The sequence below is a fragment of the Sebastes umbrosus genome, chromosome 7 (genome assembly GCF_015220745.1).
Source record: "Sebastes umbrosus isolate fSebUmb1 chromosome 7, fSebUmb1.pri, whole genome shotgun sequence".
Taxonomy (NCBI): Eukaryota; Metazoa; Chordata; class Actinopteri; order Perciformes; family Sebastidae; genus Sebastes; species Sebastes umbrosus.
Window position 1 is genome coordinate 15,371,569 of NC_051275.1, and position 22,804 is coordinate 15,394,372.

The 22,804-nt window shown below is 41.6% G+C and overlaps 2 protein-coding genes across 3 annotated transcripts in view; one reads left to right on the top strand and one right to left on the bottom strand.

The window, feature by feature from the left end:
* Nucleotides 1-102: 102 nt before the first annotated feature.
* Nucleotides 103-1,590, bottom strand: LOC119491085 (P2Y purinoceptor 3-like). The gene has a single exon (XM_037774723.1). The coding sequence runs from the start codon at nucleotides 1,246-1,248 to the stop codon at nucleotides 244-246; it is 1,005 nt and encodes a 334-aa protein (XP_037630651.1). The 5' UTR covers nucleotides 1,249-1,590; the 3' UTR covers nucleotides 103-243.
* Nucleotides 1,591-2,203: 613 nt separating this feature from the next.
* schip1 (schwannomin interacting protein 1) overlaps nucleotides 2,204-22,804 on the top strand; it is a 261,637-nt gene continuing 241,036 nt past the window's right edge. The window contains exons 1-5 of one of the 2 annotated variants that reach the window (XM_037774717.1): nucleotides 2,204-2,360; nucleotides 3,430-3,523; nucleotides 11,943-12,010; nucleotides 13,272-13,358; nucleotides 15,098-15,242. In XM_037774717.1, coding sequence (XP_037630645.1) covers nucleotides 2,236-2,360; nucleotides 3,430-3,523; nucleotides 11,943-12,010; nucleotides 13,272-13,358; nucleotides 15,098-15,242 — 519 coding nt within the window. In that variant the 5' untranslated portion in view covers nucleotides 2,204-2,235. Of the gene's footprint in view, nucleotides 2,361-3,080; nucleotides 3,217-3,429; nucleotides 3,524-11,942; nucleotides 12,011-13,271; nucleotides 13,359-15,097; nucleotides 15,243-22,804 lie in introns of those variants that run through there. The other variant, XM_037774718.1, reaches the window with a different exon arrangement.

A 22,804-nucleotide genomic window follows, 5' to 3' on the forward strand; every position in this document is an offset into this window, starting at 1 on the left:
TAACTCTAAATAGGAATGAAATCACCAAAAAAAAAGTGATTGGAAGACAATTTTTTCGTTTTTTTTAACCCAGGAGGTTAAAACAGAAATGTTTGTTTTTTATCTTCTGCCACTTTTTTTCCCATATTTTTATATTTAAAATAATGAAAAAAAAAATAATGCTTCACCATATCTTCTAGGCAGTCTTAGTGTTATTATATATGATTAAAAAAAAAAAGTCCCTCATGGATTAATGCATGCTCTCTATCCTCCGGACCTGTTGGTGCTGCCTGCATCCACCAGACTCACGTTGGCTGGCTGCACCCTCCTCTTCTTCCTCCTCCTGCAGGACAGCCAGGCCCGCAGCTTCTGCCTCCTCTTATCGCAGCCCAGAAAGTAGAGGAGCGGATTTGCGCAGCAGTTGAAGCTCACCACGGGCTTCCACACCTTGAAGGAGATCATCACCACGTTGAGCAGCTGACAGTCCCCCGGCATGTACACCCTCACGAACAAATACACCGTCCGCGCAATGTGATAAGGCACAAAACACACTATGAACATGAGAACTACAACCAGGAGAGTGTAGAGAGACTTGTTGCGCACACGAGCGGTCCTGGCTGTGGAGATGTTGTCCGAGGCCCTGCAGAAAAGCACCGCCATCATGGAGCAGTAACAAGTGATGACCACGAGGAAGGGGATTAAAAAGCCCACTATTGCTAGAAACAACCCATATGGGAAGAACATTTTAAAATCCCCTGGGTTTGTCATTTCAAAACACACAGTCATGTTGTTTATAAAACCAGTGTGCGCAAACACGAGCGTGGGTAAAATCTCCGCAGTGGCAAGTATCCAAACAGACCCGGACGCGAAGAGAGCGAGTTTTTTGCTGCGTAGACGCACCGCGGCGATGGGGAAACACACGCCGAGGAAGCGGTGCACGCTGACGCACGTCAGGAACATCATGCTGCAGTGGAGGTTGACGAAGAAGAAGAAGCGGACGCTCTTGCAGAGGACGTTGCCGAAGGGCCACATGTCGCCCATGGCGTTGCTGATGATGAGAGGCGGCAAGGCGAGCACGTAGAGGAGGTCGGCCACGGCCAGGTTGGTCATGTAGACGACCGTGCCGCTCCAGCAACGCGTCCGGTAGCAGACGCACCACAGTAAGGCGCCGTTCAGACTCAAGCCCAGCAGGAACACCAGGCTGTAGGACACCGGTAACAGGATCCTCTTGTAGTAGTTAGTCACCGGGCAGATTTGGAAGACCTCCATTCAAAAATTTCAAAAAAATAATTTGGAAGTTTGATAATGTAAGGCTGCCTTAACTTAATTAAACTAGAGCTTCATCTGTGCAACAGGAATCCACTTTAATGTCCCAACTCCAGTGTAGGACAATTGAACACACCATAACCAAAAAGGTGGCACTTCTTACTTCATATCACTCTGCACAATCTTAATCATCACTCACCTTATACAAGCAAGTAACCATATTGTATAGTTCCAGATCTAACTTAAGGAGCAGAATACTATACTGTGTAAAATAAATCTTTACAAAAATAAATCTAATCTTACAGTAATTTGGAGTCACTTAAAAAATGAATTTGGGTTGTGCGCTTTTACCTCACCTGTCCTTGTCTGCAGCTCTCCTAGTAATAAGTGCTGCTGTGTGAGGGATGACGTGTGCTTCGTTTTAAATACAAATTACCAAATGCAGGTTGTTTGTTCAACTTGTGCGTCCCTCCAGCCCACACACTACCTGTGTGATCATGATGTGCACCATATCTGGGGATATGAGCAAATAAGATTGGCACATGGCATATTTTAAAAGCCTGGCACAAAAGGCTTGTAGATACTGTGTGTGCATTCTTCCCCAGAGAGAAGGCGTGCAGAATAATTAATACCATGATTATTATAGGGAGGCTGTGGCTCACAGGGTAGAGCAGGTTGTCCACCAATCGGAAGGTCTGACTGTCTCTCTCACTCACTCACTCTCGTCTTTACCGTCTCCTCCTCCTGGAGATGAATCAATGGAAAACAGACAATACTATTTTGGAGGGTGGCGGACTCCAACAGGTCCGGACGATGGGGAGCGAAAAAACTTTCAGCCTAAGAGAAAACAAGAGAAAAGTCCTGTTAGAGAAATAAACAAATCACAGTGTAGCCCGGTTCGGTGTCGCTGCTGGGAGCTGAGGTGTGAGCGGCCGGTTTTAGCACCTCCAAAACATCCTGAAATGGCATGGACCTCTGGACCTTCAAACGATGGACCTCTGCAACATGTCTATCCACCCTCCGGTATGCTGTGGCCGGCGTGCGGCGGTGCGGCTCCTCTGTTCAGCCCAGCAGCAGCTAGACGGCCGCCTCGCCAGGAGAATGACTGAGAGTCGGTGTGTTGTGCTAATTCTTGTCTAATTAATACTTACTTACTTACTTATTTACTTACTGATAAAACAGTAAATTCATCAAAGCTGGTTTCGCCTAAACTCGGTTGAAAAACGATGTAATCTGGTTACCATGGTAATGAATTACGTCTGCAATTGGCCACACCCCCATTCTCTGTTTGAGAAAGAACGTTAACCAAAAAACAGGAAGTAAAACTGGCTGGAGGGGGGCTTTAATAGAGATGTAAAGTTGAGTATCATCTGCATAAGTGAAATGAGAACCTAGTTTGTAACTATCGATCAATGTACCAAGGGGCAACATGTGGGCGGCTGTGGCTCAGAGGGTAGGTGGTTCGATCCCGGGCTTCTCCAGGTCACATGTTGATGTGTCCTTGAGCAAGACACTTAACCCCAAATTGCTCAATGGGTATTTAGATTAGATACTGATGGGCCTCTGCCATCAGTATATGAATGTGTGTGTGAATGTTGAGATGTAGAGTAAAGCGCTTTGAGTGGTCAGAAGACTAGAAAAGGGCTATATACTGTAAGTCCAAGTCCATTTACCATTGACCAAGTTAAACGACACCCCGGCGTCAAACACACACACACACACACGCGCGCAATGGGCGCTGCTGGATAATAAAAAAACGCGCTCAGCGTCCCATTGGCTGCAAGGATTTTTTTTTCCCAAGTGTGGTCTCTCCATCTCTCTCTCTCTCTCTCTCTCTCTCTCTCTCTCTCTCTCTCTCTCTCTGGCTGCTCCCGACTCCGAGTGCTCACTTCATCTCTGTCTGACCGCGGAGAGAGGGAGACAGAGAGAGAGAGAGAGCGAGCTCGTCATGCTGAGGAACGGCACGTACAGGTTAGTGTCACCTCCTCCTTGTCATAAATGTATCTGGTTTATTTAGGGCAACAAACGAGAAGCTCCAGTGGCAGGCTGCTTCGACATGCACTGAGTGATAATCCTGCATTACGGTATACTCTCTGCAGCTGCACACAGAGAGAGAGAGAGATGAGTACAGGCTGTATTCCAGCATATTTCATAGTTTCTGTGTCTTTAACTTGTTCCTTCCAGAAGCATGTACCAGGGAGAGGAGGCGAGGCTGCGCAGCGGGAGTCTGGCTGTGGCTCGAGAGAGGAAGCACCTTGCTCTGTGCATTAACAACCAGGTAAGAAGAGGCAATTCAGAGAAGAGAGAGGAGGGCAACAGACAGTCTATTACTGTAAACTGGATTGTCTGTTTACCTGTCTGGGAAGATATTGCTAATGGATGATTCTATCTTTGGTGAGGGGAGCATTTGCAGCAATGATGTAATTCACTTTCTGATCTTTTTTTAGAAGCAGCAAGTTGCTGCTTGTATACTGCTCAGAAGCAAAGTGTCTAAGGAGGGAAATAGAAGCCCATAAACTGTCCAAACATAAAAAAATTGAAGAGAGAAATATGATTTGTTGCAATATGACAACATTTAGCAACTATTCCCCCAGTGGTTTAGCAGCTGGAGAATCAGCACCTTGGACAGTGCAACCTAAATCTCTCCCCCTCCCTCCTCTTCACCTCCCTGCATGTGTTACCTTTAACTGCTTTGAATTTCCCCTTATTCACCCATTGAAATGGCACAATTGACCGAATTCAATTTGGTTTGGAGAATTGCTTTTTTTTTTTTCAAGTTGGCTCGAGGCCACTTAAAGATTCTGTCATGGCAGCAGCTGAAAAGGTCTCATTAATACTACATATTGTACCTCCTGCTACTAAATGACTTCATCCTCAGCAGGGAATATAGCTCTGAACTGCTCAGCTGACTGAGGTGGCATGCCTTTCTCCTCAGTTTGCCTATGTTAAGGGATGATACATGTTTTTTGAAGCTCAAAACAGTTTGTTTGAGGAGAGCGGTTGTTTTAAAGCTTCAGTAGGCAGAATGTTTTTTGCATCATTGGGCAAAAAATTCCATAATGACCTTTCAGCATACTGAAATTCAAGTGTTCTGAGAAACAATTAGACTTCTGCCCCTCATCATGGCTCTGTTTTCAGGCTTTGAAAAAATCCGTGACGGGAGACTTTGGCCAATCACAGGTCATTTCAGAGAGAGAGCGTTCGTATTGGCTGTGCTTCGGCTGGTGGGCGTTGCTGGGTATTTCCTCAACTGATCTCAACATTGCTGCCGTGTAGAAACTGTGTTATTTTATAGCTAAACAGTACACTACAAGATGTTTCTGAAAACATTTGATCAGAGTTCACGAGTGATTGACAGCTGCTCAGAGACGGCAGGCTCCAGCTCGGCTCTGATTGGTTGTTTTCCTCCGGTCTGTGAAATCTTGCAGATGTCATTAATGGCATGATTTTTTTTTTTCAGATTACATGTCTCATGCACTATAATGTCAGGATAGAGTGACCGTTTTATAAAAATATTTTTTTTTAATCATGTTTTCTCAATTCCTACCTACTGCAGCTTTAATTGACTTCATAATGTAAATCAGGTTCTGCTAGAATCACCTTTAATAGAAGTATGACGTGTGCTTTGGGTGAGTGTGAGGTGCACAAGTTCACCTGGTTGTATTGAGCCTCTGAATATTTAATGCCATGTGATGTAGTGTTGCGCATTATCGGCGGCTGGGGATATTGAGCGCGTGAGCTCTGAAAGCACTGTTCCATCACAGCTTTCGACTTACTCTGCAATATATTATGATGGTGCAACCCCAACACACACTCACACACAATCTTGTCCGTTGCATGTTCCCCCTAAACTTTCCCATTTCTGACTCCAGATTTGTTCCGATCCGTTTCCACTTGCACCGCTTGACAGTTGAATTCCATTATCGCCCACCAAAAATGACTTTTTTCCCAAATTGATCCCAGCTTAACTCTGTGAGACGCCATGTCAGAGTAGGTTCATATAAGACTAGCTTGATGAAGGAAGGACTAACCAGTAATTGGCGTGTGAAATATGAGCACGAGGATAGAAATGCAGGTTATTGGATATGGAGGCCGCTCCACTCGCTGTGTCTGCGTGAGTGATTCAGATTCATTGCCGAGGCGTGAACCCCCCTGAGAAACCCATTAATCCATCCAGCTATTACTCCATAATCAATGGGACGGCAGAATTTTACGGCCACGAGCTCTTGTTGTTAACCATTTTTTTACACAGAGCTTATTTAAACAGCGTGCCAAAGGGGGTTGGGTGGGGGGGGGAGGTCACGTTTAATGGGGTTAAGCATGAAATATACAGCACAGGTGACATTGTTGACACAGCACGTGCAGCTGGGATCTCAAAATCATTCATCAGTAGCATGCACGAAGCCCCTTGTTGCTCCTAATTCAGTGAACATGCAGTTTAATGAGCTCAACAGGAGCAGAAATCCAGCAGGTGTCGTTTCACACCCCGTCTCATAGGACACACAACACACAAACCGTGGGAGTCAAGATACGGCATTCTGTAATCTATATAGGAGGGATGTACAGTGCATAGTGGGAGTGTGGTGCCAGGGAAAGGGTGTCATATTTCAGATGTGCATTATTGTCTCCCCCTCCAGTGGGACAGAGCTGTGCTGAGTGCTGTTTGCGCCAGCTCACTCAAACGCTCCGCGATTGAGTCGTAATAACCCCGCGCCGGAGCAAGATGAGCCTGCACACTGACAGATAGGTGTCTCTTTCTCTCTCTCTCTCTCTGGGCCCGCCACGGTCATGTGATGAAGAAATATACATCCTCTGTGTGTGTGTGTGCTCTGGTTAAAAAATAAAATGTGCCTTTTTAATCAAAATGCACCATAACTCATCCAAAACATACACAAAGATGCATGCATGGATGCACACATGCACTCCTACACACACACACACTCCTGCCATCCCATCCCATTACCATGTCTTGGAAGGCTGGCTTGGTCTAAATGAGAGAGCTTAGTCTTTGATCACTGAAAGAAGACCAAGCTCAATGATGATGGTGTGTGTGTGTGTGTGTGTGTGTGTGTGTGTGCAACATGCTCTCGCTCCCTCGCTCACCATATGTTAGCCAGAGCAGCTCTCCATTGGTTAATCGTAGCAGGGGGAATATAGTCCCAAGCGCTCCATTTTGCATTTTGATAGACTATATAGTCATTTTCTCACTCTCACACCTCCTTCATCTCCACTCGTCACACCCCAGCCACCTCCACACTTCATCGGGGATGTCTTTCTCTTCTTCTTCTTCTTCTTATCACCAATTGAGTATAAACGTATGGCCTCCTATTCTCTCTCATTGATACCCTCTCGCCGCCTTCATTTTGTATCCCAGATTGCTTTTTTCAAACGTTTTTAAATGCTCAACATCCTTCACTGCACGTCCATCGGCTCAACACATGTAGGTGTAAAGACTCGTATTGTATGTAGGCCTATTCTGTGTGCATTCGGGCTGAAGTGATCAATCGTTTGGCCAAAATCTGCAGAAAATGAATCGACAACGGTATTGATAATGTATCAATTGTCATTCATCAAGCAGAAAGGCCAAGTATTGGCTTGTTCCTGCTTCTTAAATGTGAGGATTTGATGCTTTTTCCCTGTTTTTATGTCATTGTAAATTGAATACCTCTCAGTTATGCGCTGTTGGTCTTTAAAGACGTCAACCTTAAGCTCTAAGAATTACGCATTGTGCACCATTTGTTAAATTTGCTAGACGAAAAACAATTAAATTGACAGTGCGTAGGATTTGGCGGCATCTAGTGGTGTGGTTGCAGATTGCAACCAACTGAATACCGCTCTGCTCACTCCTCCCTTTCCTAGACTGCGGTAACGTGAGTAGCCGAGTGCAAACCTCGATCAAAGACCATACATAGGCCAGCAACGTAAGGCAGACAGCGGCTGGCGGTACCACGGTTTTACACTCCGCGGCTCACGTTACCTTAGTTTCACAAGCGCGTCTGAGAACTACGGTGGCCTTCAGGTAATGTAAAATCACGAAAGACTCTCTCTAGAGCCAGTGTTTGGTTTGTCCATTCTGGGCTACTGTAGAAACATGGCAGAGCAACATGTCGGACTCCGTGAAGAGGACCCGCTCCCTATTTAGATATAAACGTCTCATTCTAAGTTAACGAAGACACAACGATTCTTAGTTTCAGGTGATTATACACTAATGAAAACATTATATGAAATTACATTTATGCTAATTGAACCCCCGAAATGTTACACACTGTACCTTTAATGGGAAAAAAAGATTAATTGATAATGAAACTATCCACTAGTGCAGCCCTAGTGTGTCTGCTTTAAATGGGTCTTCTAGGGGAGCCATTTCTTTTGATCATACCTATAAATCCTGAGTGTGGCTCTAAAAGAAATGGGGTCTGTCTGTATTTGATGAACCACATACTTCTAGATATGAAATTAACCTCACATCTGTATGTGTGTATGACGTAAGCCTGTTCCTTATCTGTGCCTCGTAGGTTAGTTTACACCTCCTGCTCCAGCCTGGTATTGATGGCTGTGTAACTGCAGCGGTTCTGGGTGCTGTGAGAATGTATAGGTCCGTAAACGCTCCTAACTGATCAGTATGAAACTGCTGTCTCACTGCAGCTCTCAGTTAATACAAGTTTATCATTCTGATTCTTTTGTCAATTTACGTCTCCAAACCTGTTTCTGTGTCTCCTGCTCCCTCTCCACTCCAATAGGATTTAAAGGTTGGAGCAAAATGTCACAAATGCAGTAGAAAGTGCTTGTTTTATACCCCATAGCCATAAGATGAAAATAGCATTTCCAGATCATGTAATAACATGAGCACATCAGTAACACCTGCATCTCTCAGCGGGCTCTTTTTGTACTGCAGGCGAAAGAGTAAATGTTGACTTCCATATTACTCCTCGCACGCCCTGCGCATGTAAATTGATTTCCGATGTTCCGATTAACGAGCATCTCCACCGGTACATCAGCTCTTCTTCCTGATTGGACATTTCCCCAGGCTGATCAGCCGGTCGAGCGGCGTACAGCAGATAGTCTGATGCAGATGTTTCAGTGCATCATTGCGATCAAACCCTTGAAATCAGATTGTTGTGTGTGTGTGTGTGTGTGTGTGTGTGTTTACATGTGACTGTGTGTGTGCATGCAGGCGTGTTTGTTCTCTCAGTGCACTCAGGTGTGTGTTGTGTTCATGTGCTTGTATGTGTGTGGAAGTTAGACTAGTCTGAAGAGCACAAAGAGCTGACCATCTCTCACACACTCGAGGGAAAAAGCTTTTTTCTTTGTGTGTGTGTGTGTGTTTTAGTGTGACATTCAACTATCCCTGCCATCGATCTCTGTGATAGAACTAGGACTCGGAGAAATTATGATTTTAATAACTCATCAATTAGAGGGCAGCAGACTTTCTGCGATGTGCTGTTGTTTTTCTCTCCCCTTCCTTCCTGTTTTCCTTCCTTTGCTCATTTTTCAGTGGCATAATGCTTATTACTGTCCACCTTCCCTAGCCTCTCAGTCTATTGATTGCCCTTATTTTGATATTGAAAATAATGCGATTAAGCTGTTTACATGCCCAGCAGAATAGGATTCTGTTAATATCCCTGTTTTTATGCAATAATGTATTCGGCTATTGATTCAACAGATTGTCATATACCCTGTAGCTGCAAGTAATGCATTCCTCCTGTCACCAGCTGCAGCTGTATCGCTCCCTTGGTGTTTCTATAACTTTAGTGCATTTTATCCGGTCCAGAGACTCGAGACATTATGGTTGGTTGTAAACACACAAAAGATAATTGTTAAAAAATGATAGCAGCTGCAAAAAAAATTATGAAGTGTTGCAATCTATGAAAACTGGACTACTCATAATGAAAGGTTTACTGTGATAGTCCATGTTTTAATCATAGTATCAATGCTCTTAATGTTCAATCAGTAGTGTAAGTAGACAATTGGTCATTTTAATGTCGTTAAGATGTGTTACTGTGCCTTTAAATTAGACATATCTGTCATTTTAGCACCTCCCCTATATGTATATTTAAAGCTTCAGTAGGTAGAATTGGAGCAAATATGATTAAAAAGGGTTATTTTTATAAAACGGTCACTATATCCTGACAGTAGTGCATGAGACAGATAATCTGAAAAAAAATCATGTGCCTCTGTGTCCTCCGGTGTCCTCCGGTGTCCTCCGGTGCTCCTAATGGTATCTGCAAGATTTCGCTGAACGGAGGAAAACAACCAATCAGAGCCGAGCTGGCGCCTGCCGTCTCTGAGCAGCTGTGTTCAGACGAATGCTGTGATATGTGTAAATAATAAAATAACCATTTAACTAGTCATAATAATGACTGAATATGAGGAATATATTCCTCATATACATATATATTTTGTCTCAGAACACTTGAATCACAATATTTTGAAAGGTTATTGTGGATTTTTTGCATAATTATGCCAAAAACATTCAGCCTACTGCACGTTTAAGCATATTCATTTTTTTTTCATTTTAATAACACATTTATTTATTTCCAGTCTGAAGTTAAACACCATTGTCATCTGTTATGGATTCTTAGTTTAGTTTGAGCATCTGGATGGAGTCTGCAGTTACTACAGCAGAACACTTGTTGATACTGATATTTTTTAAACCCTTGTTGGCCTTTTGCCTGGAATCCTGAACACTTGATCCCTTCTGGCTCGGCTGAGAGACGAGGAGAGAACATTCAGAACTAATGCAACAACATCGCACAGTGTCTGGACTACATGTGCCTTGATTTACATGAGCTTAGATAGCACACAAACACACATGTACACTACAGGTGTAATGGTGTGTTGTGGCACAGTATATCCAAGTTTTAAGAAGTGACAATATGCATCGTGGGGCTAAAATGGTACTGATTTTGTTGACATGTGTGAAACGTCAGAGGGCACAATTAAATGAGGTCTCAGCTGCTGCCTGAAAATGTTAATTGTCTTAAAAAAAAATGTACTTCCACGATAAATAACATCAGTTTGTTTAAAAATGTTTTTGGCCAAGTGGTGTGGTTGAGTGAGTGAGTGTCACTCCAACCAAGTTCAGATGATTGTTCTTTATAAACCAGTGTTCTTTATTACTGACAGTCAGCTTTAGACCGATACATTTAAATACGTATCTGGATTTATTAGGACTATGCTAGTCTTGCTACTGTTCATTTTCGGAAAGCTTTTGATCAGTTAGGCTACTTGAAATATAAGCTATAAATGCTGTCAAGGTGAGTCCCAATGCAATTTGAATAAAATCACCCTCTGCTTAAAGGTCTATAATTGGTATTAACATTCAATAACATTAACATTATTCAAATTGAAATGTGTTTCTGTTTATCACTATCAAACAGGTCTGAGGTATTTAGATTGAAAAGTTTTAGAATACAAATAGTTCACATGGCATCCAAGTGTACAAATGGTAGTAAGTATTATGCTTTATAAGAGTTAGGGTTAAGAGGGGGTCCTTGCAAAATGTTCTCCCATTTAAGGGGTCCATGGCCCCAAAAAGTTTGAGAACATCTGTTATAGACGTTAGTTCTCATCTAGACAGAAGAATGGTGACATTTGAAAACATCGTTTTTGCAGGTCTTCTTATTATAGTTTGATCATGTATCGTACTGATCTGTGAGCTGAATTTATCTTTACACCTCTTGATGTAGATGTGACAGACAAGAATATAATTAATTTTCAGGCAAAAATAGCCTATATATTTAATTTGGAGAAAAGCTCATTTCTTTCTTGTCTCACTTTTTCAGGACATGTAATTAGATTTTTGCTTGTAATTGTCTATTAATACTCATCTTTGTTAATACTGGTCACTGTTGAGACTTTGAGTCTTTGACTTTGTAGAGTCCGACTGTTTACCATGCTTTGTACCCTGTCATTAGCATGTAAGATAGAACCTAGAATAGCGGTTAGTATTACAAACCGGTAAACCATAACGAAGTCCTGACGGCAACAGAAAAAATTCACTGAAAAGCACATGACCAGAAGATGCTAAAATACCTTCCGCCTTACGTAACTCAAAGACCAGCACTGTGTCTTGGTCCCCTTATTAGTCCCTCTGTTTAAGGGCATAAACATAGACACATGCACTTGAAAACAAACATGGAGACAAATAGTCACAGCTTGCACCCTGCTGGCTAACATACAGTATAGAGATGAGTGAGTACTAGAGATGGAGTGGAGCTGCTTGGCTACGTTGGCGAGCACATCCATCTGTCCAGTCCCATTGAGCTTTATGGCAGAGCTGCCTGAGATGGGCCTCACAACCCTGGCCTGCAGCCGGTGTCTGTCTGGCTGGTTGGCACCTGCAGAGCACACACATGCTGTTATGCACCAGCAATAGAATACGCACACACACACACATAGTTGTTTTCCCTACCACTATGTATGTTTATGATTATTTATGTCTATGTTAACAAGCTGCCACTCTTAAGGTTGATAAACAGATAACAGAAAGAAATCATAAAAAGCCTCTCTTTAGGCTTAGTTATGCAGCTATATGCCAAACAGACAGTATGCGTGGGAGGAGAAGCAATTACACATACGCAAAGTGCTACTGATTTATTATTGTATGTTATCGAAGCACATCTCCTCCCGTGTCATATGCTTGTGCGGAGAGAATTAAAAACCTTGTTGACATATTGGTGCTTTTCTCTGTGCAGGAAGAAGTGAAGAGGTGTCATCGCTACTGCAATCACAGCGGAGGGCAAGCAATTCCCAAGGTGGAGAGGTAAGACGTTACACAATAGTGTCCCGACCGTTCCGTGAAATAAATCCTCATCTTTTATGGACTGCATTCAATCTGCAATGAGGATAGTATACTTTAATGTCAAGCCCTTGTTCTATCTTACATCGATCTCATATTCATATACTGTACATTTACTACATTCCTGTTTACATTCAGTTTATTCTTTTGCAACACTGCCTACCACAATTTTATATTACTATATTTATAGGACTGTCAATCGATTAAAATATTTAATCCCGATTGATCGCATGATGGTCCGTAGTTAATCGTGATTAATAGCACATTTTTTATCTGTTTAAAATGTAAGTTAAAGGAATATTTGTCAAGTATTTAATACTCATATCAACATGGGAGTGGGCAAATATGCTTGCTTTATACAAATGTATGTATATATTTATTATTGGAAATCAATTAACAACACATAACAATGACAAATATTGTCCAGAAACCCTCACAGGTACTGCATTTAGAATAAAAAATATGCTCAAATCATAACATGGTAAACTGCAGCCCAACAGGCAACAACAGCTGTCAGTGTGTCAGTGTGCTGACTTGACTATGACTTGCCCCAAACTGCATGTGATTATCATAAAGTGGGCATGTCTGTGAAGGGAAGACTCGTGGGTACCCATAGAACCCATTTTCATTCTCATATCTTGATTTCAGAGGTCAAGGGATCCCTTTGAAAATGGCCATGCCATTTTTTTCTCGCCAAAATTTAGAGCATGTTTGGAGCGTTATTTAGCCTCCTTCACGACAAGCTAGTATGACATGGTTGGTACCAATTGATTTCTTAGGTTTTCTAGTTTTATATGATACCAGGATATTCACTCTAGCTTTAAAATTGAGCCCAAAATTAGTGGCGTTAAAACAAATTTGTGTTAATGCGTTCAATTTGACAGCCCTATTTATTTTATATTTTATTTATGTTTATATTTTAGCCCTGTATTTTAACTTGCAATATTTATGATTCTCATTTTGCTTCTACTTGCGAGATTTCCTTTTTTTGAATATATTTAATGAGCATTGTTGAAGGGTGCCTGATATCCAAGATTTTCATTGCCAACGACTGCTTCACTGTAATTGTAGAACCTGAAAGTTGAGACCCTCATTCTGCCATAACAAAGCCACACTCTTGAACATAAACTCTACCATGGCATCCACTTACTCTCCCAATAGAAGTGCTTATTATGCCGTGATTTCCTATATCAAGTGAAATATAAACTCATTGGTTTTTTAACAGAAGTCGTCCTCGTAGGAGTGATGAAGAGGATGACAATAGCCCTTGTCGTCGTGAGCAACAACAGCACCTGGAAATCAAGGCTATTGTGTGAGTATCACCTGTGGCTTTTCAAAAATACCGGCGTTTCTTTTCTACATTTCGAGTCAATTTCACCTTGAGTGTCACCCATGTTACCCATGACCTTAAAAGTGCATTATTTTCATTGTGTGGGAGTGATCAATTTATGTGTTGCTATAATTCAATCTTCCGTCTGATTAGGTTTCAAAGCTGGGGTCAGAGTGCACTTTTGAGTGCACGAACCCTCGTAGACAGCCATCTAGCACCATTTTACTTAAACACGGGCACTCGCTTTTATAGGTTTAACGGGGAAGGACAGCTCTCGCCTCAGGCTTTCACTTCCTTGAAAGTGGAGGATAGAGAAGAGAAAGCCAATGTTTCTGTGCGGAGTCAACATGATTGGGGTGTAGAAAGGTGAGACGGATAGTAAGAAATGTCAGGATAAACTCACAGAAAAAGGCAGAGGAAGAGGAAGCATGGACAGAGCAAAGGGAGAATAAAAGTGGAGAAAATAGGTATTGAGAAAGAAGGGGGTAGGGGGGAGGTATTGGTATTGGAGCTAGGAGTTATGGCTTAATTCAATTTGTTCCATTTGGCTCAGCTGGCTCTCTGCTCCACTGGAGGTGAATGTGTTTCTCCATCGGGTAATTGATCCTACACTCCATCCTGGACCCTCTGGTGTTGGGGTGACTGCAGGGATGAAAGAAAGTGGAAAGGGAGAGACGGAGAGAGTGATCTGTGGAGGTTGAAAACAGGGGAGAGATAGGTGGAGAGAGGTCAGAGAGGTGTGTGAGCCGTGGAACACTTAAAAGGGAAAAAATAAGCAAAGTTGAGAAAAGATATTGAGGGGAAAAGATGTTTGAGAATAGCCAAGAAATAAATGTAAGAAAGGAAAGTCTCAGAAGAAGAAATTGAGAAGTTGAGAGAGAAATGAGATATGCATGGGGACATCATTTTTTTTTTTAAATCAAAGAACCAGACATTTTCACAGTTTCTCATCTTTTGTACTGATAATCCAACCAGTAGAGTTTCATGCCCATCCAATTAGAGCTGCAACGATTAATCAATTTGCTGTCAACTATTAAATTAATAAATGAATCATCAACTATTTTGATAATCCGAAAAAAAGTACAAATTCTCTGATTCCAGCTTCATAAATGTGAATATTTTCTAGTTTCTCTACTCCTCTATGTGGACAAAACAAGACATTTGAGGATGTTATCTTGGGCTTTGGGAAACACTGATCCACATTTTTGCACCATTTTCTGACATTTTATAGACCAAACAACTAATCGATTAATCGAGAAAATAATCAACAGATTAATCGATAATGAAAAAATTATTTGGAGCCCTGTCGCCTAACATTGTCATATGCAGAAAATTAACATGACTTCCAAAAACCCCTAGATGCCCCAAATCCTCCTCCCGCACTGCAACTCCATAATTCAACTTTGGTGATGACATAGATAGATAGATAGATAGATAGATAGATAGATAGATAGATAGATAGATAGATAGATAGATAGATAGATCTTTATTAATCCCCGGAGGAAAATTCAGGTGTCAAAGCAGCAACATCAGCAAACATCAGCAAACAGAGTGAAACACAGGAGAGTTAAAGGTATACAAAAAATTATAAAAACAATAGTAGAGATATAAAAGAGACAGAGTGAATGGGTGAACATAGTGTGTGCAGTCCGTCAATAAATAAATGTATGTCATGTATGACATGTAGATGTCACTGATATATACGTATTTTATGTTCCCAGGATCCAGCGGGCCTGGCGTGCAACCACATCCCGCAGAGGGAGCTGGCAGGGACGAGGCAAGAACCGTAGCAGTCATCGTCGGAGTGAGACCGCGCCTTCCGAGACCCTCCGGGACCCTGTTGTGATGACCGCGGACGTTTCTCCGGTAAGACGGCCATAAAGAAAACCACACAGACAGCCATATGGTGCGACATGAGAATGAGGCAGGTGGCGGGAGATCTGGAGTCTGAGTTATCAGCTGTGATCTGTTGTTTCTGCTGAGGATGAGAAGGGAATGGGTGAGTGGATGCATGGATGGATAGACTAATAAAGAAGAGAGTAAAGGGAGGGCACGAGGGAGGGGTGTTTACCTCTAGTGTCATCTGGGGGACCGCGGGGGTCGTATCAGTGGAGGTGGATGGGATGCCAGCTGGCACTGTGCCCGGATCTGTAATTAGCCGTTAATTAGGTAAATTTTCAAAGCTGGTTGATTGATTAATGAAGTGCCTCTGCCTCTGCCCCCGTCCTCCCTCGTCTCACCCCTTTCTTCTCTGGAGGCAGCGCGGGGGGGAGAATTAAACAGTGCTCACGGGGCATGGCAGCCAAACAAATGCCAGAGAGAAAAAAATGACTATATGAACAGTGAGAAGAGAAGGAAACAAAGTCAGAAAGGGGGAAAAGGCAGAGGCAGAGATAAGGAGATGAATCCGGAGATGCAAAAAGATGACTTTAGATCGCCTCAAGTTGTAAGTGACAGACAAGGACACACAGACACAAACAAAACACGCACAGTCTGCTCTGCCGGGTTTCTCAGTCTGTGTTGGCTCTCGCAGTGTAGTAATCACACAAGCTGCCCGCGCACGCCTGCCCACGCTCTTTTGCAGAGACTCGGCACAGAAAGATATGATGTCATGTCTGCATACTCAACTAGTGTGTGTGTGTGGGATGCATTTTTTTTTCCCACTCTCTTTTTAAGCAGCGCCAGAGGAAAGAAAGATTCCCTTAGCAAACAGATGGGCTCGTGTCCTGGTGAGACACTGCTTGTGTGTGTGTGTGTGCTTTGTTTCTAGGTTGTTTGTTCTGCTTGAAAGAGTTTGTTGTTCATTAGCACAGCAGCAAATGTCTGCCTAATTAGAAAGTTACTGTAACTTAAAAACCAAGATGACAAAGAACGCCCCCTCTTCTCCTCCATCTCTTCCCTCGGTACTCTCTTTTTTTCAACATCATCTTTTATTAAAAATATAAAATCATATATTATATCTACAAGGCATCCAATCCTTTCAATGCAGTGGTGACTTGGTAGGTTGGTATAGTGTGACTTCTTTACCCTCCTGGCCCCCATCCTTAAGAGGATATGGATGGCATTGATACTTAAGTACATTTACTCAACTATGTCCTTAAGTATAAAGATGAAGTACTTTATTTGAGTATTTCTATTTCATGCTGCTTTAGACTACAATTCCTCCATATTTCATAGAGCAATATTGTACTTTTGACGATACGATACGTATCACGATACAGGGATTACAATTCAATTTATTGCGATGTATTGCGATACTGTAAGCAAGCGATTGCGATTTTTTTTTTTAAATCTAATTTTAGGAGAAATGTCATTATAAAGAACACACCACCATATGATATCTGAGTAAAAGAGAGTTTAATTTCTTTTACACCGATCAGAACAGTAGGATCTGTATTTTTCATGCATCACAGTTTCTGTAACATCCAACATCATAGCACTACTTTGAGAGGAAGCATCTCTTTGCAAATGAAATAAAGTATTGACTGAGTTCATCTTCCCATGTGAACTAGTAATTAAAAATCAATAGTGTTTTTGAAAAACAATACAGTATCACAAAAAAATAATATCGCGATACTCGATATTTTTGATATTCTTTTACACCCCTACACTCTACTAGTATTTTACATATATAAAACAATATGATGAGGTTATGAAATATTATGCACTGCTAAAGATGAACTTTCTCAACAGTATATTACCAAAGATAAAATTAGCTCCACCTCAACCAGATGCAACTGTAATACGCTACTTTCACAGTAATACTAATCCAATAATCCAACATATGATATACAGTAACACTCGCAGAGACCACAAGGGTTACTTTTGATACTTTCAGTATATTTTGTTAACATAATACTGTACTTACTTCAGGTACAGTTTCAATGCAGGACTTTTACTCATAATGAAGAACTTTCATATTGCAGTATTTCAACTTTTTCTTTAGTAAAAGATCTGAAAACTTCTTCCACCGCTCATTTAACACAGATTACACGAAAGACTGCGACATGATTGGCTGCAGTATTGCTCTTCAAGATGCGCACTGATACGTATCTGTGGTTACTTTTCTGTAGGTATATAGTAAATTCATAAAAAGTAAAAAAGAAATACATCTAATATCTCCCCCACTGTTGGAATATTCCACCAAGAGTTCATACTGGACCTAATTTTCATGATAATGCTATATTACTGAATACGGAAAGAAAAACACACACTTTCTATTTTCCAAACCACCTTACTTTCCTCAGTTAGAAACTGTTTTTTCCTGGACAGGCACTGTTTTTTTTCCACTTCATCTCGTTTTACCCTCTCTACTCCCTTGCATCACTCCTCTTGCCTACACCTCTGCCCACAACACACTCTCTTTCCTACCACTCTTGTTTTTTTTTTTCTTACGTCGCCTTTTCTCTTTCCCTCTCGGTCTCGCACGCTCTCTTCGTCTGTCCTCATTCACACTGTATCACTCTCCTGTGGCTGTTGTGCTCTCTGAAGGACAGACATTCATCAGTGTAAGGCCAGGGTGCCACATTGTGTGTGTGTACGGATGCATGTATGTGTGTTGGCGTTCATGTGAGCTCATGTGCTTGAAGGACCTTGGTGCTGGCCTGTAGGGGAAGGGGGCGGTGGGAAGGTTCAAACATACTTCATGCATATTTCATGGAACTCATATTGAACACTACACACACACACTGACAGCACACACTGAGGTTTTTCTCCCTCATCTGCTGAAATATAGAAAAACATCCTCGATCCACGCTCTCAGTCTCTTAACACCTCCCAGAATACTCTGTTTATATCACTGTCAAGTTGTCTTTTCTGCGAGCTTCCATATATTGCAGTTGTCCAGCAATGCCTGCTGTAACCCTAGAACCCAAATGAATTATTAATACACCGAGGGGCCAGGCCCTACATGTCCTGCTCTGGTCAATGCTTGGCCCGTTGATAGTAAATCAATAGGTCTGCCTGCTCTGAACACACTGCTCGCTGACCTGCAGGGGTTGATGTGTAGATGGGTGTGGGGTTGTTCCATAATATAGAATAACAATATGAACTGTATGTGAGCATTTAAAGCTTCAGTAGGCAGAAAGTTTTTGGCATCATTGGGCAAAAAAATCCTTAATAACCTTTCAGCATATTGTAATTCAAGTGTTCTGAGAGAAAGCGAGACTTCTGCACCTCCTCATGGCTCCGTTTTCTGTTGGCAAATCTAGCCCGTGACGAGAGACTTTGGCCCATCACAGGTCATTTCAGAGAGAAAGCGTTCCTATTGGCTGTGCTCCAGACGGTGGGCGGTGCTTGGTATTTCCTCGACTGATCTCAAAATAGCTGCCGGGTCATAGACTTTTTCTCATTTTACAGCTAAACAGTACACTATAAGATGTTTCTGAACAAATTTGAGGCAAGAAATAGGCATTACAGTAACAGAATATTGATTCATATTTCCCTAGTTTGACCGTTTGATCGGAGTTTACGAGTGATTGACAGCTGCTCAGAGACGGCAAGGCTCCAGCTCGGCTCTGATTGGTTGTTTTCCTCCAGTCTGTGACGTCTTGCAGATGCCATTAGGAGCACCGGAGGACACTGGAGGACACATGTTTTTTTATTCATGTATTACTGTCAGTACTGATATTGTAACCGTTTTGTAAAAATAACTTATTTTTAATCATATTTGCTCCATTTCTACCCACTGCTGCTTTAATGCGATCAAATCTCCTCTGATTATTCCTCTTAATTAAAGCAATAGTTTGACATTTTTTGGAAAACATGCATCTTGGCTTTCTTGCCGTGATTTAGATGGAAATTAAAAATGAAGTTAACTCACTTAACGTGTTTAAGGTGAAACACTGGGGGCAGTACTCATAGTAGTGCAAGCTATGTTTCTAACTTACTTCCAGGCTAAACTTAACATTCAGCATGTCCACTTATCCCAGGGGAATTCGAGAAAGATGCCTCATAACCGATTGGCTGCAGTTTTGAATACAGATGAGGGTCTTGGACACAGCAAAGAGCCGAGATCTGTGAAGTCTAATGGAGAAAGATCTGCGAGCTTTAATGGACACAAGGTGGATTTCACTGGTGCTTTTTTATTAGCATAAATGTAGATTATGGTTTGGCATCTTGCAGAGTTTCTGTATTTAGCTCTGAAACTATGCTCTTTTTGTAGGGCGATGTGATGTAGAAGTGTGCATTTGCATGTACGTGCTGACTTTGTTGCTTCGAGTGGATCCCGGTGATTCACGGTGTGGCCCTCTGGGATGGCTTGGTGAGTTTTATTCAGAGACACAAACCAGCGATCAAAGCTAAAGTATTGCGATGAGAACGAAAATGAAATGCTTCAGTGCTGTGCCTGTCATTACAAAGAAACTAATACTGCTGCCAGGCTGTGCCTGATCACTAATTTCAGTGATGGATAGTTAAGAGATGAGAAGGACTGTCAGGAGAAAGAGAGGAAAAAAGGAGAGTTTAATATGAAATATAGATAAAAAAAACACATTACATCATCAATGCTTGGTTTTTGCTGAAACAAGTTTGTGCGTCCGTGGCTGTGCTTGTTTGCCGACACTGTTTGTGCACATTGATCTGCTCCTATCTCTGTGACATGTTTGCACTTTTCTCCCCTCCTTTTTGTGGGGCCAAGGCGGAGTGAAAGTGTTAGTGTAAGCATTTTCCTGCAGCCTGCGTGGGAGATCATTCTCTCATCTCTCACCGCCAAGAACCTCACAAAGCGAAGTGACGGCTTCATCCATGCCTCCACCTCTACCCCCCCTCTAACTCTAATCCCTTTACCTCACTCTATGTCATCCCTTGCTTTCCCTCCCACTGCCTCTTGATGCACATCCACGTTCCCAAACACACACTAGTCCCCCCCCCCCCACCACCACCACCCGTCTCTGCAGACAGATGCTAACAGATTACTTGTTTTATTGGTGTCAGTTGGTGTCTCATTTGAAATGAATTTATATACCTCTGCCTGCCCCGGAGTTGACATCGATCGGGCTTAACTCATTTAATAGCCATGACATTTGCCTATTAGCTTATTTACTGTCAAAACAGGCTCAGGCTCAGCGGGCTTCCTGAGAGACAGTAACTCTTGCATTTGTATCCGTTAGGGAAGAAAATGTGATTGCTTGTGCAAAAAATAAACTCCAGAGGAATATTCAATTCAAGTACACACGCAGACACGGACTCACACATTTAACTCAGCTTGCACAAGCTTATATTAGATATAAGCCTTTGCTTCCAAATTGTCCCTATTTTTATAGTATATTTTCATATTTTGAGACGACGTCTCCCTTTTTTCTGATGTGCTTTTGTCTTACTGTGTTGCTGTTTGCTGTTAATGCAACATTCCATGTTCTCTGTTTCCTTGTTGTCTTGATATATTCAGGATAATGTGCATTTTCTCAGCACTAATACCGTCAGCACAACCTCAGAGTGATGCCATACTCGCCACTCTGTCTAATCCTCATTTCGTCATCGCTGACAGGTGTAGAGTCGTGCAAGCGTATAGCCTAATTTTCGCATCTGTAAAAAGAACGGAGCATTGCACTGTGGGATTGTTATATAATGGGACATGTAATATATTCTATACTACTATATAATGGATAAATGTACACGCTCAGAATTCGCACACTTAAATAAAATGGCGTACATTAAATGTAGTGCACTACATAGTGATTTCTAACACAGCCTATGTGTGCCGTGAGCGAACAGAAAGCTTGACAGGCATAGCAACAGTAACTAAGAATGGCAGGGCTTTGCAAATGGTCAACGTTTTATTTTTTTGTGTGTTTAAGAGAAACTCCACACATTTTTTTTGCGCTGTACACTTAATCACATGGATTTTTTTTTGCGTACAAGCGAACAAATTACCTACTGTTTGTAAAAACTGCTTTTTCTGCTCATAATTTGCTTGTATGTGTCTGCAATGTAATAGGCAAGACTCCTAGAGGTCTATGTCATACGTTGACCCTGCGCCAAGTATAAATATTGGAACACTGGCTGACTGCGGCCCCGGTCTGTGCATCTCACGGCGGACAGACGGCGTCGTACACGAACGAGATTTATTCCTCTTCAGTGGCAGTAAACACAACACATGGGCCCGCCAGTAACAGTGCTATATTCAGAGCTTAACAAGATATTTAGGGCTGACAAATAGTAACGTTAACCTCGATGAACAGCGTGACTACGGCTATGTACTAACACTCTCCCACACACACACACAAACACACACACACACAGCGGGAGAGCCTCTAAAAAGCCGCTAGCTCCGCTACAACCCAGGTACCCACACAGTGACTCTCTGTTGCATTTCTTAAATAAACTGAGGGAGAGCTCTAGCAGAATTTCAGGGTGTAATTTTAATTAATAGATATCACCATGAAACTTCCCCAGTTGATTACTTACATTGAGGCAATTATTTTTTTATATTAAAAGTTTTCAGAAAATGTATGTTTAAATGTGCAAATGAGGCATTATCTAATGCAATATGTGCTAATTTGCATACATTTCTAGTACTGAAATCTGAACATAGTCAGACATTAGACATTTGAGTCAAAGGTTTTTGCAGGGTGAATTTTGAATCTATTTTTATCACTCCATATATCAGAAAATACTGTCAACAGAAATAAAAATCAATTTTCACCATGTTTTTGGGAATAAAATGTTACATAAATCAGGCTATGAATGATTTATGACCAAACCCCTCTGTAAAAACCTTCAGAATATAGATAGTAATGAAATTAGAAAGTTTGGTGTATGTCAGTGCTACTGAAGTGGAGATTTCTGGCTCAGAGTCTGAGGAAAAACTCATTTTCTAGAAAACTTTAATTAATTTATATCACCATGAAACTTCCCCAGTTGATTACTTACATTAAGACATTTTTTTTTTATTACAATTTTTCTGAAATTGTATGTTTAAATATGCAAATGAGGCATTATCTAATATGCTAGCTTTTGGTGAATTTAGGAGAAAATAAGATAAACACCTAAATGTGTCTTTTGGATCTTTTCCTCCACTAGCCTGAAAGACTAAAAATACCCCCAAATCTCAAAATTTACCAGTGCATGAAAAAACTATGTTTTTGCCTGGGGTGTCTTGCCTTAAAGGGGTGGAATCTCTTCTTTTTCTGGTATGCCTTTAATGTGAAAAATGAGCAGGAAATGTTGAGTTTTATTAGCAGTAGCTGAACGAACAAAACAACTGCAAAATGATTGACTTCTCTGTAGATTGGCGAGTATGACGTGACTGTTGCACTGAAGGAATTAATGCTGCAGAAATGTACAATGTACATGTGAGCCATTACAACACAGCTTCATCATCCTTTCTACTCTGCCTTTACTTGTCCATACTGTATGCGCCCTAAGCTACTGAAGCTCTGACAATATTTTAAAAACACCTTTTATTTGAGACTTTTCAGCATGTGAGA